The sequence below is a fragment of the Staurois parvus genome, unplaced genomic scaffold (genome assembly GCF_062004578.1).
Source record: "Staurois parvus isolate SC_StPar_1 unplaced genomic scaffold, SC_StPar_1.0 ptg000288l, whole genome shotgun sequence".
In the NCBI taxonomy this organism is placed as follows: Eukaryota; Metazoa; Chordata; class Amphibia; order Anura; family Ranidae; genus Staurois; species Staurois parvus.
The window spans coordinates 957,518-981,570 of record NW_028318084.1 but is presented as its reverse complement, the minus strand read 5'-3'; the positions used below and the strand labels follow the sequence as shown (position 1 = coordinate 981,570).

At 41.8% G+C, this 24,053-nt stretch overlaps 1 protein-coding gene across 1 annotated transcript in view; it reads right to left on the bottom strand.

Moving 5' to 3' along the window:
- ITGA9 (integrin subunit alpha 9) overlaps positions 1-24,053 on the bottom strand; it is a 694,926-nt gene that overhangs the window by 39,086 nt on the left and 631,787 nt on the right. The window contains exons 25-26 of the mRNA XM_089682391.1: positions 12,657-12,776; positions 6,145-6,252 (exon numbers count right to left, since the gene is read on the bottom strand). Of these exons, the coding sequence (XP_089538517.1) occupies positions 6,145-6,252; positions 12,657-12,776 (228 nt within the window). The remainder of the gene's footprint in view (positions 1-6,144; positions 6,253-12,656; positions 12,777-24,053) is intronic.

Sequence of the window (24,053 nt, the reverse complement as noted above, 5' to 3'; positions counted from 1 at the left end):
TTTTAAAATTTTTGTATCCAACAACTTTTGCTTAATTTTTCTTTACATTTATTTTATTTATTTACCTTATTACTGCCAACCCCTTCAAATCAGAGTCCCTTTCTTTCACATCAGAGTATCCCATTCAAATTAAAGTTCACCCCTCCCCCTTTCACATCAGAGTGCTCCCTACCCATTAGTGTCTCTCCTTTACATCAGGAGCCCCCTTCACATCAGAGTGCTCCCTACCCATTATTGTCTCTCCTTTACATCAGGAGCCCCCTTCACATCAGAGTGCTCCCTACCCATTAATGTCTCTCCTTTACATCAGGAGCCCCCTTCACATCAGAGTGCTCCCTACCCATTAGTGTCTCTCCTTTACATCAGGAGCCCTCTTCACATCAGAGTGCTCCCTACCCATTAATGTCTCTCCTTTACATCAGGAGCCCTCTTCACATCAGAGTGCTCCCTACCCATTAATGTCTCTCCTTTACATCAGGAACCCTCTTCACATCAGAGTGCTCCCTACCCATTAATGTCTCTCCTTTACATCAGGAGCCCCCTTCACATCAGAGTGCTCCCTACCCATTAGTGTCTCTCCTTTACATCAGGAGCCCCCTTCACATCAGAGTGCTCCCTACCCATTATTGTCTCTCCTTTACATCAGGAGCCCCCTTCACATCAGAGTGCTCCCTACCCATTAATGTCTCTCCTTTACATCAGGAGCCCCCTTCACATCAGAGTGCTCCCTACCCATTAGTGTCTCTCCTTTACATCAGGAGCCCTCTTCACATCAGAGTGCTCCCTACCCATTAATGTCTCTCCTTTACATCAGGAGCCCTCTTCACATCAGAGTGCTCCCTACCCATTAATGTCTCTCCTTTACATCAGGAACCCTCTTCACATCAGAGTGCTCCCTACCCATTAATGTCTCTCGTTTACATCAGGAGCCCCCTTCACATCATAGCCTCCCCCCCCCATCACAGACTCCCCTTCCCATTACAGACACCATACCTCCCCCCCTTACATGGCAGTCCCTCTTCAAATTACAGTTCAATTTCACATCACAGACCCTGTTTACACCACAGACCTCCCTTCACATTACAACCCTCCCTTCACCTCACAGACCCTTTTGTATACATCACGGGCCCCCTCCACATGAGTGTCCTCAGCCCTCTTCGCAACACAGCTGTCCCTTTACATCACAGTCTTTGAACTCATTCAGCTGCATAGAAATTGAAGTTTTAATTAATCGGCTCTCTAAATTATTATTTTATTTTCACCAAATAAATTACATTTATCCTAGCATATAAAAATAGGCCTAGAGCTAAAGCTGCTGGATGAAAATAGTAGATGTTACATATTTCAAAGTGCAATATTTATCTAGCAAAAAAAAAAAAATTGCTCCTTAATGTTTCATTCTTACAATAAACATCACACAATTAAAAGCTAAAACCTTACTAATTGCTAGAAGCTGTTAACTTGGTTTAGAAAAAAAATTAAAATTTGATTTTCTAAAAGAGCCTTTAATATGACATTGACTTTGTAGCCTGTTTCATTTTAGACCTTTATAACCGTATTTGAAGTGAACTGTTTTTTTTTTTTATAGCGAATCATATAACCTGGCAAAAAACAAAAGCCTTTAAAGGCTAATTGATACAAATATTTTGGGAAATTTTTAGGCATACATTGGCTTTTATACTTTTGTTAACCACTTGCCGTCCGCCTGCTGTTTATAAACGACAGGGCGGTGGCACTCCAGGGGCGGGTTGCCGTTCATAAACAGCACCCGACATTTCTAGCTGTGTGCTCTCCCTGGGAGCGCGCAGCACTGCGATCCGGTGCCTGCTGTATCCTCCGGACACAGTGAAACACCGATCGTCGGATGGGACCTCTGTACGAGGTCCCGATCATGTGATCACTGATTGGCCAATCAGTGATCACATGCAAAGTAGTAAGCAAGATGTCACTTGTGACATCATTGCTTACTACGTGTGAAATCTGTGAATGATCACAGAGATCACATGGTACAAGGCTATTCACAACAGCCTTGTACCATGTGACAAGCTGTGACCAATCACAGCTCACTCAGTATTTCTCAATGGTTGCAAGAATGCAGACAGAGAGAAAGAGAAATGATTGCTTTTACATCCTATATGGGTGTAAAAGAAATCAGTGTAAAAAAAAAAAAAAAATCTTCATCACCCCCTACAAGTAGTACAGTGTCACTATGGTGACACTGTACTGCTAGGGTGACAGTATGTAAAAAAAAAAAATAATAATAATAGTAATATAAAAAAATAAAATAAAAATGTAAAAAAAATGTTTAAAAATGATAATTTTGGTTATAAACTAATTTGGCTTTTTTTTTTTTTACTAAAAAGATAACGGAATAAATTTTGGCCAAGATTTATGATGAAATATTATTTATTTGCAAAATTTTATAAGAAAAACACTTTTTTTCAAAATTTTTGGACTTTTCACTTACATAGCAAAAAAAATAAAAATCCCAGCGCTGAATAAATACCACCAAAATAAAGCTTTATCTGTCTCAAAAAAATGGTAAAAAATTCATATGGGTACAGTGTTGCATGACCGCGCAATTGTCATTCAAAGTGTGATAGCGCTGAAAGCTGAAAATTGCCCTGGACAGGAAGGGGGTAAAAGTGTCCGGACTGGAAGGGGGTAAAAACACAATCCCTGCGTTTGATAAAACAATTATGTGCAGGTTTTCTAAGCTTTACAGGTCTGACTTGTGAGTGAAAAGAAAACCTAACTTAGGGCTCATGTACACTGCAGCTGCTAAATTGAAGTTTAGGAGCAGTTGTGCGGGTTTTTCAGTAGCCCCTGAACTCTCCTTTATGTTCTCCTATGTGTCCATGTACAGATAGTCATTTACAGTAGTTTACAGGCAGTTGAGGTTACAGGCATTTTTTTGAAAGCACAAAAATCATGTTCAGGAGTAGAGTTTATCGGAGTTTCAAATGCCAAACACTTGTAACTGCGTGTAAACGTTTGTAAACGTTTGTAGACGCGTTTAGATGCGTTTTTTAGGCTGGTCCATATCCAAAAGCTGTCCAGTGCCTTTTTTTCTTCATCAAAAAGGCATGCACATCATTTTCCATGTATTCAAATGGACCTAGTGCACCAGTGCAGTCAGTTCTAGGTTTCTAGGGAAAAAATGGTAGAATGCGCTGCATTATTTCTGCACAGAACTGTACTGGAACACATCAAAACACAGCAAAAAAGCAGAAGTGTTGTGTGCGCTCCAGAATACATCCGGAGGCATTACAGGCATTACAGCACTATATAGCTCCTCCCACAGCGCCAACCAAGTTTCACGAGCCACTTTTGCTACAGTTGCAACACCCATCAGAAAGTAGTGCTCTCTCTGCTTCTGCTCTCTCTATATCTCACGAAATATCTGAAATAGTTTATTATTTACTATTTTTCAATGCATTCTGGGCATTTGGGAGGGTTTCCTGAGGTTATCTTTTAAAACCGCTTCTAAACGCAAACGCGCAGGTAAACGCAGTTAAACTGGCGTTTTTAACCTACGTTTTTAGCAGTCAGTTTCCAGCGTTCACAAAAAGTATTTTAAATGCCCTGTGCACATGTTTTGTGTGCTTCTTCAGTCTAGCAGTGTCAAAAACATAGAAAAGCATGCCAAACATAGTGTCAAGGGAAAACGTAGAATAATTTTGACCTTTTCTTACAAAAACATATTTTAGCTTCTCATTGCTGAGGGGGTGGTAAGCAGAAAGAAGCCATTACAAAAATGTACCTCCAAGATCCTTTGCCAAGTGAAATGTCAATCCAGAGCCGCATTTGTCCTTGTGGTTGCAGACAATAACCTGCATTATTACTGAGTGCTGCAAAAGAACTGGTGATTACAAATTAACCCCTTGCCCTCCTGAGGATTTACCCCCCTTAATGACCACGCCTCTTTTTGCTACTCGGCGCTGCACTAATTCAACTGATAATTGCGCGGTCATGCAATGCTGCACCCAAACGAAATTTATGTCCTTTTTTTCACACAAATAGAGATTTCTTTCAGTGGCATTTGATCACCTGTGCGCTTTTTATTTTTCACGCTATAAACAAAAAAAGACCAAAAATTTTGAAGAAAAATGATATTTTTTACTTTCAGCTATAAAAAATATATAGTAAACTCAAAGTTGGTTATAAATTTAGGCCAAAATGTATTCTGCTCCATGTTTTTGGTAAAAAAAAATCCCAATAAGTGTATATTGATTGCTTTGTGTGGAAGTTATAGCGTCTACAAACTATGGTATAGATACTGCAATTTACACCATTTTTTTGCTATACAGCGCTGCGCTAGTTTAACGGACAATTGCGCGGTCATGCAATACGGTACATAAATGAAATTTACATCCTTTTTTTCCCACAAATTGAGCTTTCTTTCGGTGGTATTTGATATTTTTTTATTTTTTGTGCTATAAAAAAAAGCCTGACAACTTTGAGGAAAAAAAACTATATTTTGGACTTTTTGCTATAAAACATGTCCAGTAAAAAAAAAATTAAAAATCAAATTTAGTCATACATTTCTGCCAAAATGCATTCTGTGACATGTCTTTGCTAAAACAAAACCCCAATACGTGTAAATTAGTTGGTTTACGTGAAAGTTTACAAATGGCGGGAAAGATACTGGGATTTTTACGGCGGCGATCAGCAACTTATGGCGGGACTGCGGCGGACATTCTGACATTGGGGGGAACTGACTTGGGGTCACTGACATCCCCAGTGACACCAATACAGTGATCAGTGCAAAAAAAAAAAAACACTGACACTGTACTAATGGCACTGGGGAGGAAGGGGTTAACTTTATTATTCAGTGAAAGGGTTAACTGTTTGAGGGGAGTGTTTTACTAGGGGGCGGGGTGTGTACTGCAGGGAACACAGCCGATCGGGAGAGAAACTCTTCTCTCCCGATCAGCCTGTCAGGAGCTGACAGGGAACTGACAGAAAGCAGAGCTACTGCAGCTGTGCTCTCTGTCAGTGATTGCCGCTAATCGCCGGGACATAGCCGGAAATAATCGGCTGTGACCCGGCGACTGACATCGGTGGCCGTGATCAGCGGGACAGGTAGGGCGGAGGCGCGCCTCGCGCACGCCCCCTACCTGTTTTGAAAACACACGTTTTAAAACGTGGTTTTGCCCAGCCGTGCCGCCCTGCCAACGTATTTCTATAGTGGCTGGGCGGCATGTGGTTAAGTACACTTTTAAGTTAAATACGTGCCCTGGTACTGCTATCACAAAAAAACTCAGTGTCATGTAATATGCTGTAGATCAGTTATAACAGTGTGGCTGAAGCAAAAGTTACAAACATAATGCCTTAATTTGCCCTGTCTATTAAAGCATAGGGTCATTTTATTATTAATAGAGTTCATTTCTTCACAGTACCCTATTAATGAAGTCACACGTATTTACATGTTCCTGTGTAGAGATATTATGATAGTAAGTTAGGCATTATTTGATACATTTTTAAAGCTAAATAATAATGACAGTTTTGTAATACCTGGACCTTGGGGTCCAATCCAACAGTGAAACAGCAGAGCAAAGCCTAAAATTGAATTCACTAGACCGTTTCGTACTGTGCATTTTGGTGAACTAGTAAAGGGGTACAAATTCAAGTTGGAAGCCTCAGTAGACCAGTTCATAAATAAATGAATAAGTGACGAGCCCCAGTTCACAGTAAAAATCTTCTTACAGAACATCAGCTTGAGCCAGTGAGAATCCCAGGTCAGGCAAACCATTCATCACTAAATATACGCTATATCAGAAAAGAAAGTCCAAAGTAAATATTTTCAAGCACTGTAATAGTAATACTTCTGCATTTGGGATTAAGTTGATTTACATTTTTTTTTTTTTAAATATGCTTGTGGCTATCCATGGACTGGAAGCAAGGAAACCTGATCAGGGTAGAGGTTTTAGAGTAATAATTTTTCTCTACTGATGACCATACAGATAAAGAACAACTTTAGTGATTTTTCAGAATTAAAATCCCAGTTGTCACAATTCTGTAATACTTCATAAGAAGCACAGCTCTAAAAATAGGTTTTAATCAGGGCCTCGTCTCCAGTCAAATGAGGGCAGATATATTTTTAAATATTTTATATTGAACATATTTAATAAGATAACTTACCGTCGCATCTTGTGAGTTCCCGTGTGGTACTTCTATTGTCTGCAACCTTGAATCAGCATCTAATTTCACTGTGGCTCTTGTTACAAATTGGATTACCGATGAACTATCCTGTGGAACACGTAAAATAACATTTTCAAGGAGAGGAAAAAATACCAGTATGTAGTATTCCCTGGTGCTCTATGTCCTTAGATTGCCTTAAATATATGTAATCTCTGATTCTGCATAGCTAGACTTCTCAAAGTGGTGTAAATCCTCCGCTTTATTGCATTTATAGCATTTTGCTCTACAGTAGTGGTCTTCAGGCCTTGGTTGTGAGACATTGAATCCAAACTTGTGAGACATGAGAAGCTGTTTATACAGTGGGGATCGAAAGTTTGGGCACCCCAGCTAAAAATTTGTATTAATGTGCATAAAGAAGCCAAGGAAAGATGGAAAAATCTCCAAAAGGCATCAAATTACAGATTAGACATTCTTATAATATGTCAACAAAAGTTAGATTTTATTTCCATCGTTTACACTTTGAAAATAACAGAAAACAAAAAAATGGCGTCTGCAAAAGTTTGGGCACCCTGCAGAATTTATAGCATGCACTGCCCCCTTTGCAAAGCTGAGACCTGCCAGTGTCATGGATTGTTCTCAATCATCGTCTGGGCAGACCAGGTGATGTCAATCTCAAAGGTTTTAAATGCCCAGACTCATCTGACCTTGCCCCAACAATCAGCACCATGGGTTCTTCTAAGCAGTTGTCTAGAAATCTGAAACTGAAAATAGTTGACGTTCACAAAGCTGGAGAAGGCTATAAGAAGATAGCAAAGCATTTTCAGATGTCAAAATCCTCTGTTCGGAATGTAATTAAGAAATGGCAGTCATCAGGAACAGTGGAAGTTAAAGCAAGATCTGGAAGACCAAGAAAAATATCAGACAGAACAGCTCGCAGGATTGTGAGAAAAACAATTCAAAACCCACGTTTGACTGCACGATCCCTCCAGAAAGATCTGGCAGACACTGGAGTTGTGGTACACTATTCCACTATAAAGAGATACTTGTACAAATATGGTCTTCATGGAAGAGTCATCAGAAGAAAACCTCTTCTACGTCCTCACCACAAAAATCATCCTTTGAACTTTGCAAATGAACATATAGACAAGCCTGATGCATTTTGGAAACAAGTTCTGTGGACCGATGAGGTTAAAATTGAACTTTTTGGCCGGAATGAGCAAAGGTACGTTTGGAGAAGAAGGGGCACAGAATTTAATGAAAAGAACCTCTGTCCAACTGTTAAGCATGGGGTTGGATCAATCATGCTTTGGGGTTGTGTTGCAGCCAGTGGCACAGGGAACATCTCACAAGTAGAAGGAAAAATGGATTCAATAAAATTTCAGCAAATTTTGGATGGTAACTTGATGCCATCTGTGAAAAAGCTGAAGTTAAAGAGAGGATGGCTTCTACAAATGGATAATGATCCTAAACACACCTTGAAATCCACGGGGGATTACATCAAGAGGCGTAAACTGAAGGTTTTGCCATGGCCTTCACAATCTCCTGACCTCAACATAATTGAAAATCTATGGATAGACCTTTAAAAGAGCAGTGCGTGACAGACAGCCCAGAAATCTCAAAGAACTGGAAGACTTTTGTAAGGAAGAATGGGCAAAGATACCTCAAACAAGAATTGAAAGACTCTTGGCTGGCTACAAAAAGCATTTACAAGCTGTGATACTTGCCAAAGGAGGCAGTACAAGATATTAACCCTGCAGGGTGCCCAAACGTTTGCAGACACCATTTTTTTGTTTTCGGTTATTTTGAAAGTGTAAATGATGGAAATAAAATCTAACTTGTGTTGACATATTATAAGAATGTCTAATCTGTAATTTGATGCCTTTTGGAGATTTCTCCATCTTTCCTTGGCTTCTTTATGCACATTAATACAAATTTTTAGCTGGGGTGCCCAAACTTTCGATCCCCACTGTAACCACACTTCTCTATTTCTGTTTGGTGTATGAACCCTTTCTTAGGCTGCAGTCTCCCTATTCAAAATTTAGTGTGGCAACTTGGCTATAGTCAACCTAAGCTTTGATTGTTTTTGTTCTGTATTTGCTGGGTTTACTCTATATGCAGACTATTGCTAGCTTCTACCTGTTGTTGGAGAGTAAGAGAAAACAATATTACTGAGTTATGAATAATAGGAGGTGTATTGCCTGTGGTGCATGCTGGGGAAGATAAAAAATTTAGGGAGTCCTCCTTAGTTTGCCATCCTGGCTTTGTTCCTATAGGGCATTGTGCTGGAGGTCTTTTATCTCCAATGCCTGTTACTTGTAGAAGAGTGTTTCTTAGAGAAGGGCCTGAGGAAACAGAAGTTGGCCTCAGGGGCGGACTGACCATTTGGAAACTCGGGCATTGGCCGAGGGCCCGGGGTCATTAGGGGGCCCCATGAGATGCCAATGGTACCTTTTTCATAGGCTTTTATGAGTTTGGGCAAGGACACATGATCCCCTATTGCCCGAGGGCCCCAATGAGTTGTCAGTCTGCCCCTGGTTGGCCTGTTTCCTGGGACCTGAAAATGTTTATTTTCCTGCTGGATAGTATATCCAGGGCTGGCACAAGGGGGGCCAGCCCTGGATATAAGATGCCCCTGGTACCTTTTTCATAGGCTTTTTTGAGTTTGGGCAAGGCCCCATGATCCCCTATTGCCCGGGGCCCCATGAGTTGTCAGTCCGCCCCTGGTTGGCCTGTTTCCTGGGACCTGAAAATGTTTATTTTCCTGCTGGATAGTATATCCAGGGCTGGCACAAGGGGGGCCAGACCTGGATATGAGATGCCCCTGGTACCTTTTTCATAGGTTTTTTGAGTTTGGGCAAGGACTCAGGGGCCCCATGATCCCCTATTGCCCGGGGGCCCCATGAGTTGTCAGTCCGCCCCTGGTTGGCCTGTTTCCTGGGACCTGAAAATGTTTATTTTCCTGCTGGATGGTATATCCAGTGCTGGCACAAGGGGGGTAGGGGGGCCTGAGCGGGCATGAGTAAGTGTACTACATACAGTTTTATTGTGAGATTTGAACATGTAAGGCTTTTATGATATACAGAGAGCATTATGTGCTTTTCTTTTCTTTTCCTGAGTTACAATGCTCAATATTTCCCTGTGCTGGCTGGTTTGGAATGGGAAAGGAGGTAAGAGTCTGTCCACTAGAGTTCATGGTGGTGGAGTGAATACATACACGTGGTTCACCGATATTTGTTTTTCGCAGGTCTCCTTTGGATGAATTCAATATTTGTCACTATAAGTAATTCATTATCACAAACACTTTAATTTCAGATGCACTGTTTTCTTAGTTGGAGCTGTGTATAAATGTCAGTTACAACATTTGGTATAACTCTTTATTACTTGGTACATTGTTTTAGCACTTTTATTAATATTGTATAGCGAGGTACAGTTGTTTCTTGAGATCTTAAAGTTTATTAAGACTTTGAGTACTGCAGCTTTATAGTACTTTAAATTAGGGTAAGCCTGAGATTTATTGGTTGTACTTATCTTTACAAAAGAGCTTTGCTACTCTAACTGGAAAAACATTTTCTAAAAAGAATACTTGCCAAAATACAGAGAGCAAAGAAGTGAGCGCTTTCGATTGACAAGCAGCTGAAGCACACAGGATAACCAAAAAAAATCCTCACATGAAAATAAATATAAAGTGCAGCGCTAAAAATATAAATGTGACACAAAAATATATATTCATAAGAAAGTCCCAATAAAGGTGACCTAGGGTAACAATGCACACTGACCAGAAGTGCACATAATTAGTGCAATGTAGCAAAGATGGAGTTCAGAAAGTAGTCATCAGCATGGAGAGGGTAGATGTATTCCCTTGATCAATGAAGGTCCGCACGATGAAAACAGAGCTGGGCAGAATAAATCCACTGGATGGCAGAAAAGGAATCACGGCTCCACCAAAGAAAGCACCACTCCTCCACTGCACATCAACGATATCTAAGAAAAAATACTCCCCACAAGGGATCAAGAAAAAATGCCCATAGTGAAGTAAAGTTAAAACTTGTTTATTGGGATAAAGCAGGATGCATCCAATAAAATGGCAAAAAAAGCTAGCACACATAAACAGCTAGCACATGTAAAACAGACAGGACTAACCGTCCTGTCAGAAAGAACCGGTTCTTTCTCTGCAGATGTGCTCGGCACGTAACGCGTAAGGAGGAGCCTACGCACGCCTTGACGTCACGCCGTCGGAGCATTGTGGAGCTCCGGCGGCCACTACATCTGACAGGACAGTTAGTCCTGTCTGTTTTACATGTGCTAGCTGCTTTCTTTGGTGGAGCCGTGATTCCTTTTCTGCCATCCAGTGGATTTATTCTGCCCAGCTCTGTTTTCATCGTGCGGACCTTCATTGATCAAGGGAATACAGTTGCAAGAAAAAGTATGTGAACCCCTTGGGATTACGTGGAGTTTTGCATGAATTGGGCATAAAATGTGCTCTGAACGTCATCTAAGTCACAACAATAGAAGAACACAGTCTGCTGAACATAATACTACACAAACATTAGATGTTGCCATGGTTTAATTGCACGTAACATGTAAACATTCACAGTGCAGGGAGGAAAAAGTATGTGAGGCCCTAGCTTAATGACTTCTCCCAGAGCTAATTGGAGCCAGGAGTGAGCCAACCTTGACTCCAATCAGTGTGATGATATTGGATGTGTTGCTGACAGCTGTCCTGCCCTTAAAAAACACACACCTGTTTTGGGTTTACTGGTTTCAAGAAGCACTGTCTGATGTGAACCATGCCTCGCAGAAAAGAGCTCTCAAAAAAGACTCTCAGAAGAATTGTTGACTTGCATGAAGCTGGAAAGGGTTACAAAAGTATCTCCAAAAGCCTTGATGTTCATGTGTCCACGGTAAGACAGACTGTCTACAAATGGAGAAAGTTTAGCACTGTTGCTACTCTCCCTAGGCGTGGTCGTCCAGTAAAAATGACTGCAAGAGCACAGCGCAGAATGCTGCATGAGGTAAAGAAGAATCCCAGAGTGTCAGCTAAAGACCTACAGAAATCTCTGGCACGTGCTAACATTTTTGTTGACACATCTACAATAAGGAAAACATTAAACAAGAATGGAGTACATGGGAGGACACCACAGAGGAAGCCATTGCTGTCCAAAAAGAATATTGCAGCACGTTTGAAGTTTGCAAAAGAGCACCTGGATGTTCCACAGCACTACTGGCAAAATATACTGTGGACAGATGAAACCAAGATTGAGTTGTTTGGGAAGAACACACAACACTATGTGTGGAGAAAAAAAGGCACAGCACACCAACATCAAAACCTCATCCCCACTGTGAAACATGGCGGAGGGAGCATCATGGTTTGGGGCTGCTTTGCTGCCTCAGGGCCTGGACGGATTGTTGTCATTGATGGGAAAATGAATTCCAGAGTTTATCAAGACATTTTGCAGGAAAACGTACGACCATCTGTCCGCCAACTGAAGCTCCGCAGAGGATGGGTGATGCAACAGGACAATGACCCAAAGCATACAAGTCATTCAACAAAACAATGGCTGCAACAGCACAGAATACGCCTTCTGGAGTGGCCCAGTCAGAGTCCTGACCTCAACCCGATTGAAATGCTGTGGCATGACCTTAAGAGAGCGATTCACACCAGACATCCCAAGAATATTGCTACACTGAAACAGTTTTGTGAAGAGGAGTGGTCCAAAAGTACTCCAGATTGTTGTGCAGGTCTGATCTGCAACTACAGGAAACGTTTGGTTGAGGTTATTGCTGCCAAAAGAGGGTCAACCAGCTAATAAGTTCACAGGTTCACATACTTTTTCCTCCCTGCACTGTGAATGTTTACATGTTATGTGCAATTAAACCATGGCAACATCTAATGTTTGTGTAGTATTATGTTCAGCAGACTGTGTTCTTCTATTGTTGTGACTTAGATGATGTTCAGAGCACATTTTATGCCCAATTCATGCAAAACTCCACGTAATCCCAAGGGGTTCACATACTTTTTCTTGCAACTGTACATCTACCCTCTCCATGCTGATGACTACTTTCTGAACTCCATCTTTGCTACATTGCACTAATTATGTGCACTTCTGGTCAGTGTGCATTGTTACCCTAGGTCACCTTTATTGGGACTTTCTTATGAATATATATTTTGGTGTCACATTTATATTTTTAGCGCTGCACTTTATATTTACTTGCAAAATACGATTCATGCAACCAGTCTAAAACCCACCTAACCCAAGTCACATAGTGGTCAATGCATGGAACATGTAGCATCTTCTGTATCTATTATCATTACTATAACTTTACAGCAGAAATGACTACAATAGAAAAAGTCCAATGCCTTTCTCTGACAGAGAAACAAAATACATAGCAGCATCGAGACTACTAAACACTGCTGAGATTCTGGTACTGGTACTTGAGCGGTGCTTTATCAAAGTGTCGTAATAAGAATGAGGGTGGGTCTTATCCTAGATTAATGACTAGACCAGTCTTACCTTTTTCAATATTTCTGTATTTAGCAGCATAAGAATATCAATGTTTCGAGTCTCTTCTTTAGCTAATGGCATTAGTTTACATTCTACTTTTAAGCATGGATATGCAGATTTCTGACAATCCTAAAAGAAAAAATACAGTATATCGATTAATATGCATGAGAAAGCAAGAGCTGTTGATACTAAACACAAATTCAACAATTAAATATAATATAATACAAAAGGTGCAGCGCTAAAAACTCAGATAAAATACTGAAGGATGGATAAAAACATCAAATTATTGAAATGAATGATATCAAATGGAAAAACCACAATACTAGACATATATAGGTGACTGATAAGTGCCGGAATAAAGTGCTAAAGTCTATATATTGAATGGTGATCCTTCGTGTGTCTTCTGGTGATAAAATATTCAAATTATACACTCACCAGATGCATAATTCAAATATGCATTAAGAAGATATATTCCATCTCAAGGTCTCAAATGGAATCCTCTTAAGGACTTGTCTAGCATCTTTAGGCTTCCCTCTGGGCACTCCCAGCACACATGTGAGGTACTCACGGAAAGGTCCCGGTCTGCTCTTTCGATCGGGACCTTTCCCGATCATGTGACCGGCCGTGACGTGACGTCATGGCGGCCACATAACACTAAGCGCCGCCCTGTCCTGCCCACCTTCCGATGCCAGAACTCCTCTTCACGCCGGGACGATCCGGCGTGAAGGGGTTAAAATTATATTTAAAATTCATCTTGTGACTATGCAGGTGTACTTCCTGCAAAGAGACTGAAGAACACAAATTCCCAAGTCCAAGGGCGGACTGACCATTTGGAAACTCGGGCACTGCCCGAGGGTCCGGGGTCAGTAGGGGGCCCCATGAGATGCCCCTGGTACCTTTTTCATAGGCTTTTTTGAGTTTGGCCAAGGACACAGGGGCCCCATGATACCCTATTGCCCGGGGGCCCCATGAGTTGTCAGTCCACCCTGCCCAAGTCATATTTTATCTTACCTCTGCTGGGTACTACAGCAAATGCTTAATATTGGATATGCCACAAAGCAGGGGCGGACTGACCATTTGGAAACTCGGGCACTGCCTGAGGGCCCAGGGTCAGTAGGGGGCCCCATGAGATCCCCCTGGTACCTTTTTCATAGGCTTTTTTGAGTTTGGGCAAGGACACAGCGGCCCCATGATACCCTATTGCCCGGGGGCCCCATGAGTTGTCAGTCCACCCTGCCCAAGTCATATTTTATCTTACCTCTGCTGGGTACTACAGCAAATGCTTAATATTGGATATGCCACAAAGCAGGGGCGGACTGACCATTTGGAAACTCGGGCACTGCCTGAGGGCCCAGGGTCAGTAGGGGGCCCCATGAGATCCCCCTGGTACCTTTTTCATAGGCTTTTTTGAGTTTGGGCAAGGACACAGCGGCCCCATGATCCCCTATTGCCCGGGGGCCCCATGAGTTGTTAGTCCGCCCCTGCCAGAAAGCCAGCTACGGATGCAGTGGATTTTTGGATCTTCTTTACCTTCAACTGCAGTACATGCCATGCTTTCAGCACACACAAATTAAAGCCAGGAGGTAAAACGTTGATTATTTTCTGAATGTATGGAAGAACCCAAGCAGATGCTACAGTTATGTTCACACATGCTTTCTTATGTACAGAACCTAAATGTTTTGACAAAGCATGGAGACACTGTGGACCTCATTTATTAAGGCGTGAAGTGAGATAAAGCGCAGTGAAGTAAAGCAAAGTAAACACACGTATCCACTGATGTGTAGAGGGATTTTAAAATAAACAGAGCTAACAAAATGTTTTAAGTGAACATGGGCTACTTCTTGGCATTTCAACTCATTTCAGTTTAGCAAATAAGGCAGTTGTAATAACTGTGGGAACGAGCAATATTTTTTTTTGTCTTTATGTAGTGCTACATCATTTTCATCTAATAAAAGGAATGTCGTGTTATTTTACTATAAATGTGTAGACTTCATTGTATTTTGTAGTCAAGACTTCTTACCACACTAAAGAAGTGTACAATATTTATTAATACGAAGGACTACAGTTGCAGCAAGCCAACAACCAACCACCATTCACCTTTTATTGGTTCTGAGCAGGTAAAATGGTGAAAGGTGACAGTAGTTTGGGTGATTTATTTTATAAAACAAGTCAATAAAACTATTTTTCAGAACACATTGCAAGGCCTGCAAAGGTCAAACAAAGAAAATATTGTTACTCTTTGGTCTTGATCAAATTGAATAAAAAAAGAAAATATACTCAAAATCAATACTCACTACTTTTAAATAGTCTTTAAAGACATTTTTATATTTTGCAAGTGTAAACTAACCTAACAAAGGAATCATTGTCAATCACTGCAGGAGTTCATGCTCACAGGTAAGTGTGCCATAACCTACAATTAGTTCTTTCTCTGAGGATGTGCTTGGCACGTAACGCGTAAGGAGGAGCCTACGCACGCCGTGACGTCACGCCGTCGGAGAATCATGGAGCTCCGGCGGCCATTACATCTGACAGGACGGTTAGTCCTGTCTGTTCTTGTTTGATTTTACGGGATGCATCCCCCTTGCTACTGTCATTTTTTCTACAATAAATTTGTTTAAGCAATACTTCACTATGGGCATCTTTTCTTGACCCCCCGTGGGAAGCAATTTTTTCCCAGATACCGTTTTTATTCCTAGTGGAGGAGTCGTGCTCTTCTGGTGGATCAACGTTCGTTCTTTTCCTGTTATCAAGAGGATTTCTTCCTGTCCAGCTCTGCACCACCCAGGGATCTTCTCTGACCAAGGGAACACCATTTCCATTCTGATGATTACCTCATGAGCTTTATGATCTCTACATTGCACTTTTAATGTGCACATCTGGTTAGTGTGCACTTTTACTCCAAGTCACCTTTGCTGGGACTATTTTTACTCACATTTACCTATTGTGACACATATATGTATTTGGTTTTATGTCAATTTTATTTATTTTTAGCGCTGCACTTTATTTATAATTTCTTGTGAGGATTTTTGTTGGTTATCCTATGTACCTAGCTGCTCGAACTTTAAAAGCGCTCACTTATTTCTTTATTTATAACCTACAATTATGCTGTGCAAATGCTGACACTTTCATTCCACCCCCACCCCATTTTACTTTAAAAGTACAGTTAAATACTTTCCACTATTTAGCCCTCATGCACACTTGACGTTTTGATAACACTGGTAACGTGGGCTGTATAAAGTCATGTTAAAAATGTGAGTTTTTCAGATTTGTATAGCGCTTTTGCATTATCGTTTCACAGCGTTTTCCCACGTTTTAATTTTTAGTGGATTTTTTTACCAAAAAAAAAAATGGGGGGTCAAAAAAAGTCCAAAAATGCCAGTTTATCGCATTTTGCCACGTTTTTCAGCATTAGAGCGTTTTTACAGTTAAAAAACTCCTCTAGAAACCCACTAGTTGTGTGTTTTTTTCCAGCCAAAAAAGGTCCCAGCCAAAAAATGTTGATTACAGTCTATGTGTGCATGGACTGGACATAGGATAACATGCTGGGGGATTTACTAGCTATAGAAAAAAACATCAAAAGCCCAAAACAGTCACTGTAAAAAACGTCAAGTGTGCATGAGGGCTAAAACTTGAATTTACTAGTGCGCATGACTCATTTACGAATAATAATAATTAACCACTTCCCGTCCGGCCGTTGTATATAAACAGCCGGACGGTGGCACTGCAGGATCGGGTGGCCATTTCTAAACAGCCTCCCCGCACCCTGCTTGTGCGCGCTCCCTGGCAGCAATCCGGTGCCTGCGTGTCCTCCGGACACAGTGAAACACCGATCGTCGGGCGGGACCTCTGTACGAGGTCCCGATCATGTGATCACTGATTGTCCAATCAGTGATCACATGCAAAGTAGTAAGCAAGATGTCACTTGTGACATCATTGCTTACTATGTGTGAAATCTGTGAATGATCGCAGAGGTCACATGGTACAAGGCTATTCACAACAGCCTTGTACCATGTGACAAGCTCTGACCAATCACAGCTCATACAGTATTTCTCAATGGCTGCAAGAATGCACACAGAGAGAAAAAGAAATGATTGTTTTTACATCCTATATGGGTGTAAAAGCAATCACTGTAAAAAAAAAAAAAAACTTCATCACCCCCCAAAAGTAGTACAGTGTCACCATGGTGACACTGTACTGCTAGGGTGACAGTATGTAAAAAAAATAAATAAATAAAATAAATAATAATATAAAAAAAATAAAAATGTAAAAAAAAAGTTTAAAAATTATAATTTTTGGTTATAAACTAATTTGGCTTATTTTGTTTTTACTAAAAAGATAACGGAATAAATTTTGGCCAAGATTGATGAAGAAATATTATTTATTTGCAAGATTTTATAAGAAAAACAATTTTTTTCAAAATTTTTGGACAATTTTCATTTACATAGCAAAAAAAATAAAAATCCCAGCGGTGAATAAATACCACCAAAATAAAGTTTTATCTGTCTCAAAAAAATGGTAAAAAATTCATACGGGTACAGTGTTGCATGACCGCAAAGTGTGATAGCGCTGAAAGCTGAAAATTGCCCTGGTCAGGAAGGGGGTAAAAGTGTCCGGACTGGAAGGAGGAGAAAGTGTCCGGTCTGGAAGTGGTTAATAATAATGTAGATTCATTTATCACTGTGGGCTCTCTTTATAGTGCAATCAGTGAACTACAGTCTATCACAGACATATTTATTAGGTGCACTAATGTGTTTATTAAAACCTGGTTGTAAAACATCTGTATATAATACAGTTATTTCATGACATAAACACATCTACATTACATTTCGAGGTTTGGTCACATAGCACTGAGGGATATACATTATTTCACAGACATAATATTATGCTCTACAGACACAACTCCTACAGAATGCTACTTGGCAGACAGAAAGGTATAAAAAGCTATTTAAAGTTCAGAAAAATAAACTATTAATGGTCTGCACTGAGATAAGATAAGCTCTCATAGATACTTAATGTATTTTAGAAGAGAAGCACAAGTAAAATGTAGGATGCAGACAGGGGTCACTGGAAAAGGCATTAACCCCTCGCCCTCCTGAGGATTTACCCTCTTAATGACCACGCCTCTTTTTGCTACTCGGCGCTGCACTAATTCAACTGATAATTGCGCGGTCATGCAATGCTGCACCCAAACTAAATTTACGTCCTTTTTTTCACACAAATAGAGCTTTCTTTCGGTGGTATTTGATTACCTGTGCGCTTTTTATTTTTCACGCTATAAACAAAAAAAGACCAAAAATTTTGAAGAAAAATGATATTTTTTACTTTCAGCTATAAAAAAAATATAGTAAACTCAAAGTTAGTTATAAATTTAGGCCAAAATGTATTCTGCTCCATGTTTTTGGTAAAAAAAAAATCCCAATAAGTGTATATTGATTGCTTTGTGTGGAAGTTATAGCGTCTACAAACTATGGTATAGATACTGCAATTTACGCCATTTTTCTGCTATACAGCGCTGCGCTAGTTTAACGGACAATTGCGCGGTCATGCAATAAGGTACATAGATGAAATTTATGTCTTTTTTTTTCCCACAACTTGAGCTTTCTTTCGGTGGTATTTGATCGCCTGTGCGGTTTTTATTTTTTACGCTATAAAAAAAAGGCTGACAATTTTGAGGAAAAAAAAACAGTATTTTGGACTTTTTACTATAAAACATGTCCAGTAAAAAAAAATTAAAAATCAAATTTAGTCATAAATTTCTGCCAAAATGCATTCTGCGACATGTCTTTGCTAAAAAAAAAACCTCAATACGTGTAAATTAATTGGTTTACGTGAAAGTTATAGCGTTTACAAATGGCGGGAAAGATACTGGGATTTTTTAAAATTTTTTTATACTAATAAGGACGGCGATCAGCGACTTATGGCGGCATTCAGTGACTTATGGCGGCGATCAGCGACTTATGGCGGGACTGCGGCGGACATTCAGACACTGGGGGGGAACTGACTTGGGGTCACTGACATCCCCAGTGACACCAATACAGTAATCAGTGCAAAACAAAAAACACTGACACTGTACTAATGGCACTGGGGAGGAAGGGGTTAACTTTATTATTCAGTGAAAGGGTTAACTGTGTGAGGGGAGTGTTTTACTAGGGGACTGGGGGTGTGTACTGCAGGGAACACAGAAAGCTACTGCAGCTGTGCTCTCTGTCACTGACTGCCACTAATCGCCGGGACATAGCCGGTAACGACCGGCTGTGACCCGGCGACTGACATCCGCGGCCGCGATCGGTGGGACAGGTAGGACGGCGGCGAGCCTTGCGCGCGTCCCCTACCTGTTTTAAAAACACACGTTTTAAAACGTGGTTTTGCCCAGCCGTGCCGCCCTGCCGCTGTATTTCTACAGTGGCTGGGCGGCATGTGGTTAAAGGATAAGTTCACCTTTTTGGAGAAAAATAATAAATGCCAATTTTTTTGCAGGTAAACAAATATGCATTTTTTATTTTTGTCCAAATGAGCCCAGAAAGCATGGCACCTGCGATCAGTAGATTTCTGATGCCATGCAGATCTCCTGCAGACCCGTCAGAATATCTGCTTGTCATACAGGATGTACGGTCAAGCAGATATTCTAACAGGAAGCTTCAATGAACCATCACGGAGCTCCACTTGCAGTTCATTAATTCACGGAAGTCCGTGAATGAATGACGCGGCTGTGCGGGGCTCCGCCTGCTCTTTTCAAATCTGAAAGATAGTACGGGGAGATATTTTCCTGTACTGTCTGTCAGAGGGAGGGGGGGGCAGCAGGTGCAGCTGCAGTTATAGGAACATGTTACATGTTCCACCCTAAAAACAGGTGGAACATGTAACATGTTCCCAAAGGTGAACTTATCCTTTAAATCCAGACCAAACTCAGTGCCACCATTTACTTCCCACCAGGGGCGGACTGACCATTTGGAAACTCGGGCACTGCCCGAGGGCCCGGGGTCAGTAGGGGGCCCCATGAGATGCCCCTGGTACCTTTTTCATAGGCTTTTTTGAGTTTGGGCAAGGACACAGGGGCCCCATGATCTCCTATTGCCCTGGGGCCCCATGAGTTGTCAGTTTGCCCCTGCTTCCCGCCATAGTGATGCCAGACAGTAAGGTGCATTGGCAGTCTGGCTAATGGTTGCCAGTTACAATACTAGTCAATTTGTACAAGGCAGCAGTTCAAAAGAGCAGAATGCAGCCCAGATTTATCAGTTTATACGATCTTGATACTACCATGTACTACATAAACAGTATACATTTTTATATAATAAATATATTGTCACAGAATTTCATATAAACTGTTAAATCCTTTTTTGGGGGGGGGGGGTTGGGTAGTGATTGTACAAACAAAAGACTCTGCCCTAGCCCTGCCCCAAAACACATCCAAGAAACCATAAGAAGCAATAGTATTCACACCCCAGCATTTCATTAATACAAGTGAGGAAGACATTTCATTGAAAATATCTGTGATTAAGTTGAGCTTTCAAGGTGGGGATTCCTAGAAAGTTAATAGATGGAATTTCCATACCACCTTGTACAGATGTGTTTGTTGTCATATACTGGGGCACAGAGTGGGACATGCCACAAATAATGGCCTGCAGCATGCCAGTGGGCACAGGACAAGAAGGAGAGATATGGAAGTGTATTCTTCTTCATGCTGGAATTCAAAGCCTATACATGAGAGCATTATACATCAACGGCGGTTGTCATATAATGACTTAGCAAGGATGAGAGATAGATTAACTGTTGCCAGTGAGCTTTGTGTGTTGGTGTAATTGTAAGGAACATGTATCCCCCATTGCTTCTTCCTCTTTCAGAGTGAATTCATCGGTGTGCTACCATAACGATCATAAAACTGGAAAACTAGTAAAGCTGCTGAGAACACATTTTGTGTGTATTGAACCAGCTTTCTGATAGTGGCAATGTTGGCCTAGGACTGTGCAATGTATGTTGGCATATCTGCTTGCAGTCTCAAATATTATTATTATTATTATAATACAGTATTTATAAAGCGCCAATAGTTCGCTCAGCGCTGTACATTACAAAGGGGGACAGAACATGTGACAGAACAATACCAATACAATGCAAAACATGAGGGGATCGAGGGCCCTGCTCTTTCCAGCTTACAATCTAGGAGGGAGGGGATGGTGGCACAGGAGGAGATAGCTGTGGGGGATGGAGTGGTAGGAAGAGTGGAGGAGGTCGGCAAGTTAGCAAGGGGTGGGGTAGGCTTCCCTGAAGAGATGGGTTTTCAGGGTGCGCCTAAAGGAGAGGAGAGTAGGTGATAATCTGATGGGTTGGGGCAGGGAGTTCCAGAGGATGGGTGACACCCTGGAGAAGTCCTGGAGGCGGGCATGGGAGGAGGAGACCAGGGTACTAGAGAGAAGGAGGTCTTGTGAGGAGCGGAGTGTGCGTGTTGGGTGGTACTTGGATATTAGGTCAGTGATGTAGTTCGGGGCAGTATGGTGGACGGCTTTGTACGTCAGTGTTAGGATTTTGAATTTGATCCGTTGCGCAATCGGAAGCCAGTGGAGGGATTGGCAGAGGGGGGTGGTGGAGATGGAATGGTTGGAAAGGTGAATGAGTCTGGCTGCCGTATTCAGGATGGACTGAAGCGGGGATAGCCAGCGGCGAGGCAGGCCAGTGAGGAGGGAGTTGCAGTAGTCGAGTCGTGATATGATGAGGGAGTGGATGAGCTGTTTAGTGGTTTCTGGGGTTAGGAACGTGTGGATTTTGGCGATGTTGCGGAGGTGGAGTCTTCATGAGCTTGTTAAAGATTGGACTTGGGGCTGGAAGGATAGGTTGGAGTCCAGAATGACACCAAGTACTCTGGCCTGTGGGGCGGGTTTGATGGTGGCGTTGTTGGATGTGACGGAGAAGTCACCAATGACAACATAGGACAGCTGGGAGATGTCACCCTCATAATAAGAAGTGACTTTGTACAAGGTATTTTTTTTAATAAAAGCTGTACATTTAGTGATATTAAACCCAAATGAAAAACTCTATGATCACATAGCAAGATTATTTACAGTGGGGTATGGTCTTTCATATTGCTGCAACTGTCATCTGCTCTTCTAGGGATCAATTTGTTATGTACCCCAAGTTGACTTTAGATTTTGTGGTGGCTACATGTGCTAGCCGGGTCCCTTTGGAGCCACCGCAACATGTGTGTTACCCCCTGCAGTGAAACATCAAGCTGTTATGTGACACATGGTCTGCCCACGTGACTTTGAGTGACAGGCAAGCAAGGACCAGCAAAGCAAACCTCTGCTAATTTACCATTGTGTCTGCTTTTTAGCATAGTATCATGGGCACCGCTACACACAGGCAGAAGATAGGGTGTACAATCCCCAACTGGAAGTGCTTCACCACAAGCCTTTGCACTGGAAATTTCAGTAAGGCAAATCTTACAAGGGGGTTCCTCCTTCTTTGAGGCCCAAGCACTATGGCTACAATCACCTCAAACTTAGAAAAATAAAAGATTTGTTGTTGAAAGTTTGCTGCAAAAAAATCTTCACTGACTCGTTTACAGCAACAGTAACAAATAGGATTGGTCCAGGGGCGGACTGACAACTCATGGGGCCCTTGGGCAATAGGGGATCATGGGGCCCCTGTGTCCTTGCCCAAACTCAAAAAAGCCTATGAAAAAGGTACCAGGGGCATCTCATGGGGCCCCCTACTGACCCCGGGCCCTCGGGCAGTGCCCGAGTTTCCAAATGGTCAGTCCGCCCCTGCCTGCCACCCTGTAGCAGTACTTCTACTATAGGTCGGCAGGAAAGCAGTTAATGGACAAGTGTCTTCTTCAGTTAACCACTGTCAAATGACAATAGTGCAACCCAGCGGCGGACTGACAACTCATGGAGCCCCCGGGCAATAGGGGATTATGGGGCCCCTGTGTCCTTGCCCAAAGTCAAAAAAGCCTATGAAAAAGGTTCCAGGGGCATCTCATGAGGCCCCCTACTGACCCCAGGCCCTCGGGCAGTGCCCGAGTTTCCAAATGGTCAGTCCGCCCCTGGACTGGTCTTTTAGGTGGTCAGATGTGGTCAGCTAATGCATAAACAAGCAAACTGATTAAATCTGAAATCTAAGCTAAATCTTTATTCATTTTTCTTCAGATCTAAATTTTACTCTACACCAGTCAGGATTTTCCAGTTTCTAGTTCAGTCATGGCAATTTAATTGATTCAGTCAAGGTTTTCCCTGGCATGCTTTGTGCTTATTTATATGCCGGTATTCTGAGGCATTATTCCGATTTCATCACTCAAAGTGCCACGGTAAAAGTACAATTTCCCCTCTTTTTCTAAAACAGGCAAATAATAACACATTTTACTACCTTTGTTTCCCGTGTGATGTAAATTTTGCTGACTGATTTATAACATTTTTGATGTACATTTCCCTTTATTAGTAAAAAGTGCTTATTTAACAAGTGAAAGGATCACGCAGAGAAAATGATCATATGTATTACAGTGGAATTCAAACTCTACAAAAAACATCACTTTCCTTCCAATTAAAAACTGTAAATAGATACGAAGACAGACATGCAGACATATTTCCAGATTGCTTGGCTTAACCAGACACTAACAACTCTTCACTTCATGTGACACATCTTCCTGCAGCCTGTTTCCAGCTTGAAATAGGAAGGGTCCCATATTAGAAAAAAATGGGTGACTCCAGAACACCCAGAACAATTATTATTCTAACTGTAGCGCTACCCCTGTAGGAGCCGCTGGAAGGATGCCCAAGGGTCTTTTACCCAATAGTTGCCCCACAGCCAGGCACACGGTCAAAGTCACTCTTTGGCTCAATAAACAGTCCAGGAGTATTCGTTTTTGGTGTTTTTATTTTTGGGGAACTTAGTTGGGATTAGGGAATTGAGTGGGATATTCCACAACTATGTACAACAGGAGCACACTTTCTCTTCTGCAGAACTATGAGCCAATTCCTTGCACATGAAAGGGATGTACTAAGTGTTATAGCAGCAACTTGGGGGGATCATTCATCCTCTCTGGACAGTCCAAGCAAAGTCCTTTCACTAAGTATTAACCACATGCCGCCCAGCCACTGTAGAAATACGGCGGCAGGGCGGCACGGCTGGGCAAAACCACGTTTTAAAATGCGTGTTTTCAAAACGCCCTACCTGTCCTGCCGATCACGGCCACGGATGTCAGTCGCCGGGTCACTGCCGGTTGTTATCGGCTGTGTCCCGTCGATTAGCGGCAATCACTGACAGAGAGCAGGGCTGCAGTAGCTGTGCTTTCTGTCAGTTCCCTGACAGCTCCTGACACGCTGATCGGGAGAGAAGAGTTTATCTCTCCAGATCAGCGTGTCCCGTGCAGTATACACCCCCGCCCCCTAGTAAAACACTCCCCTCACACAGTTATCC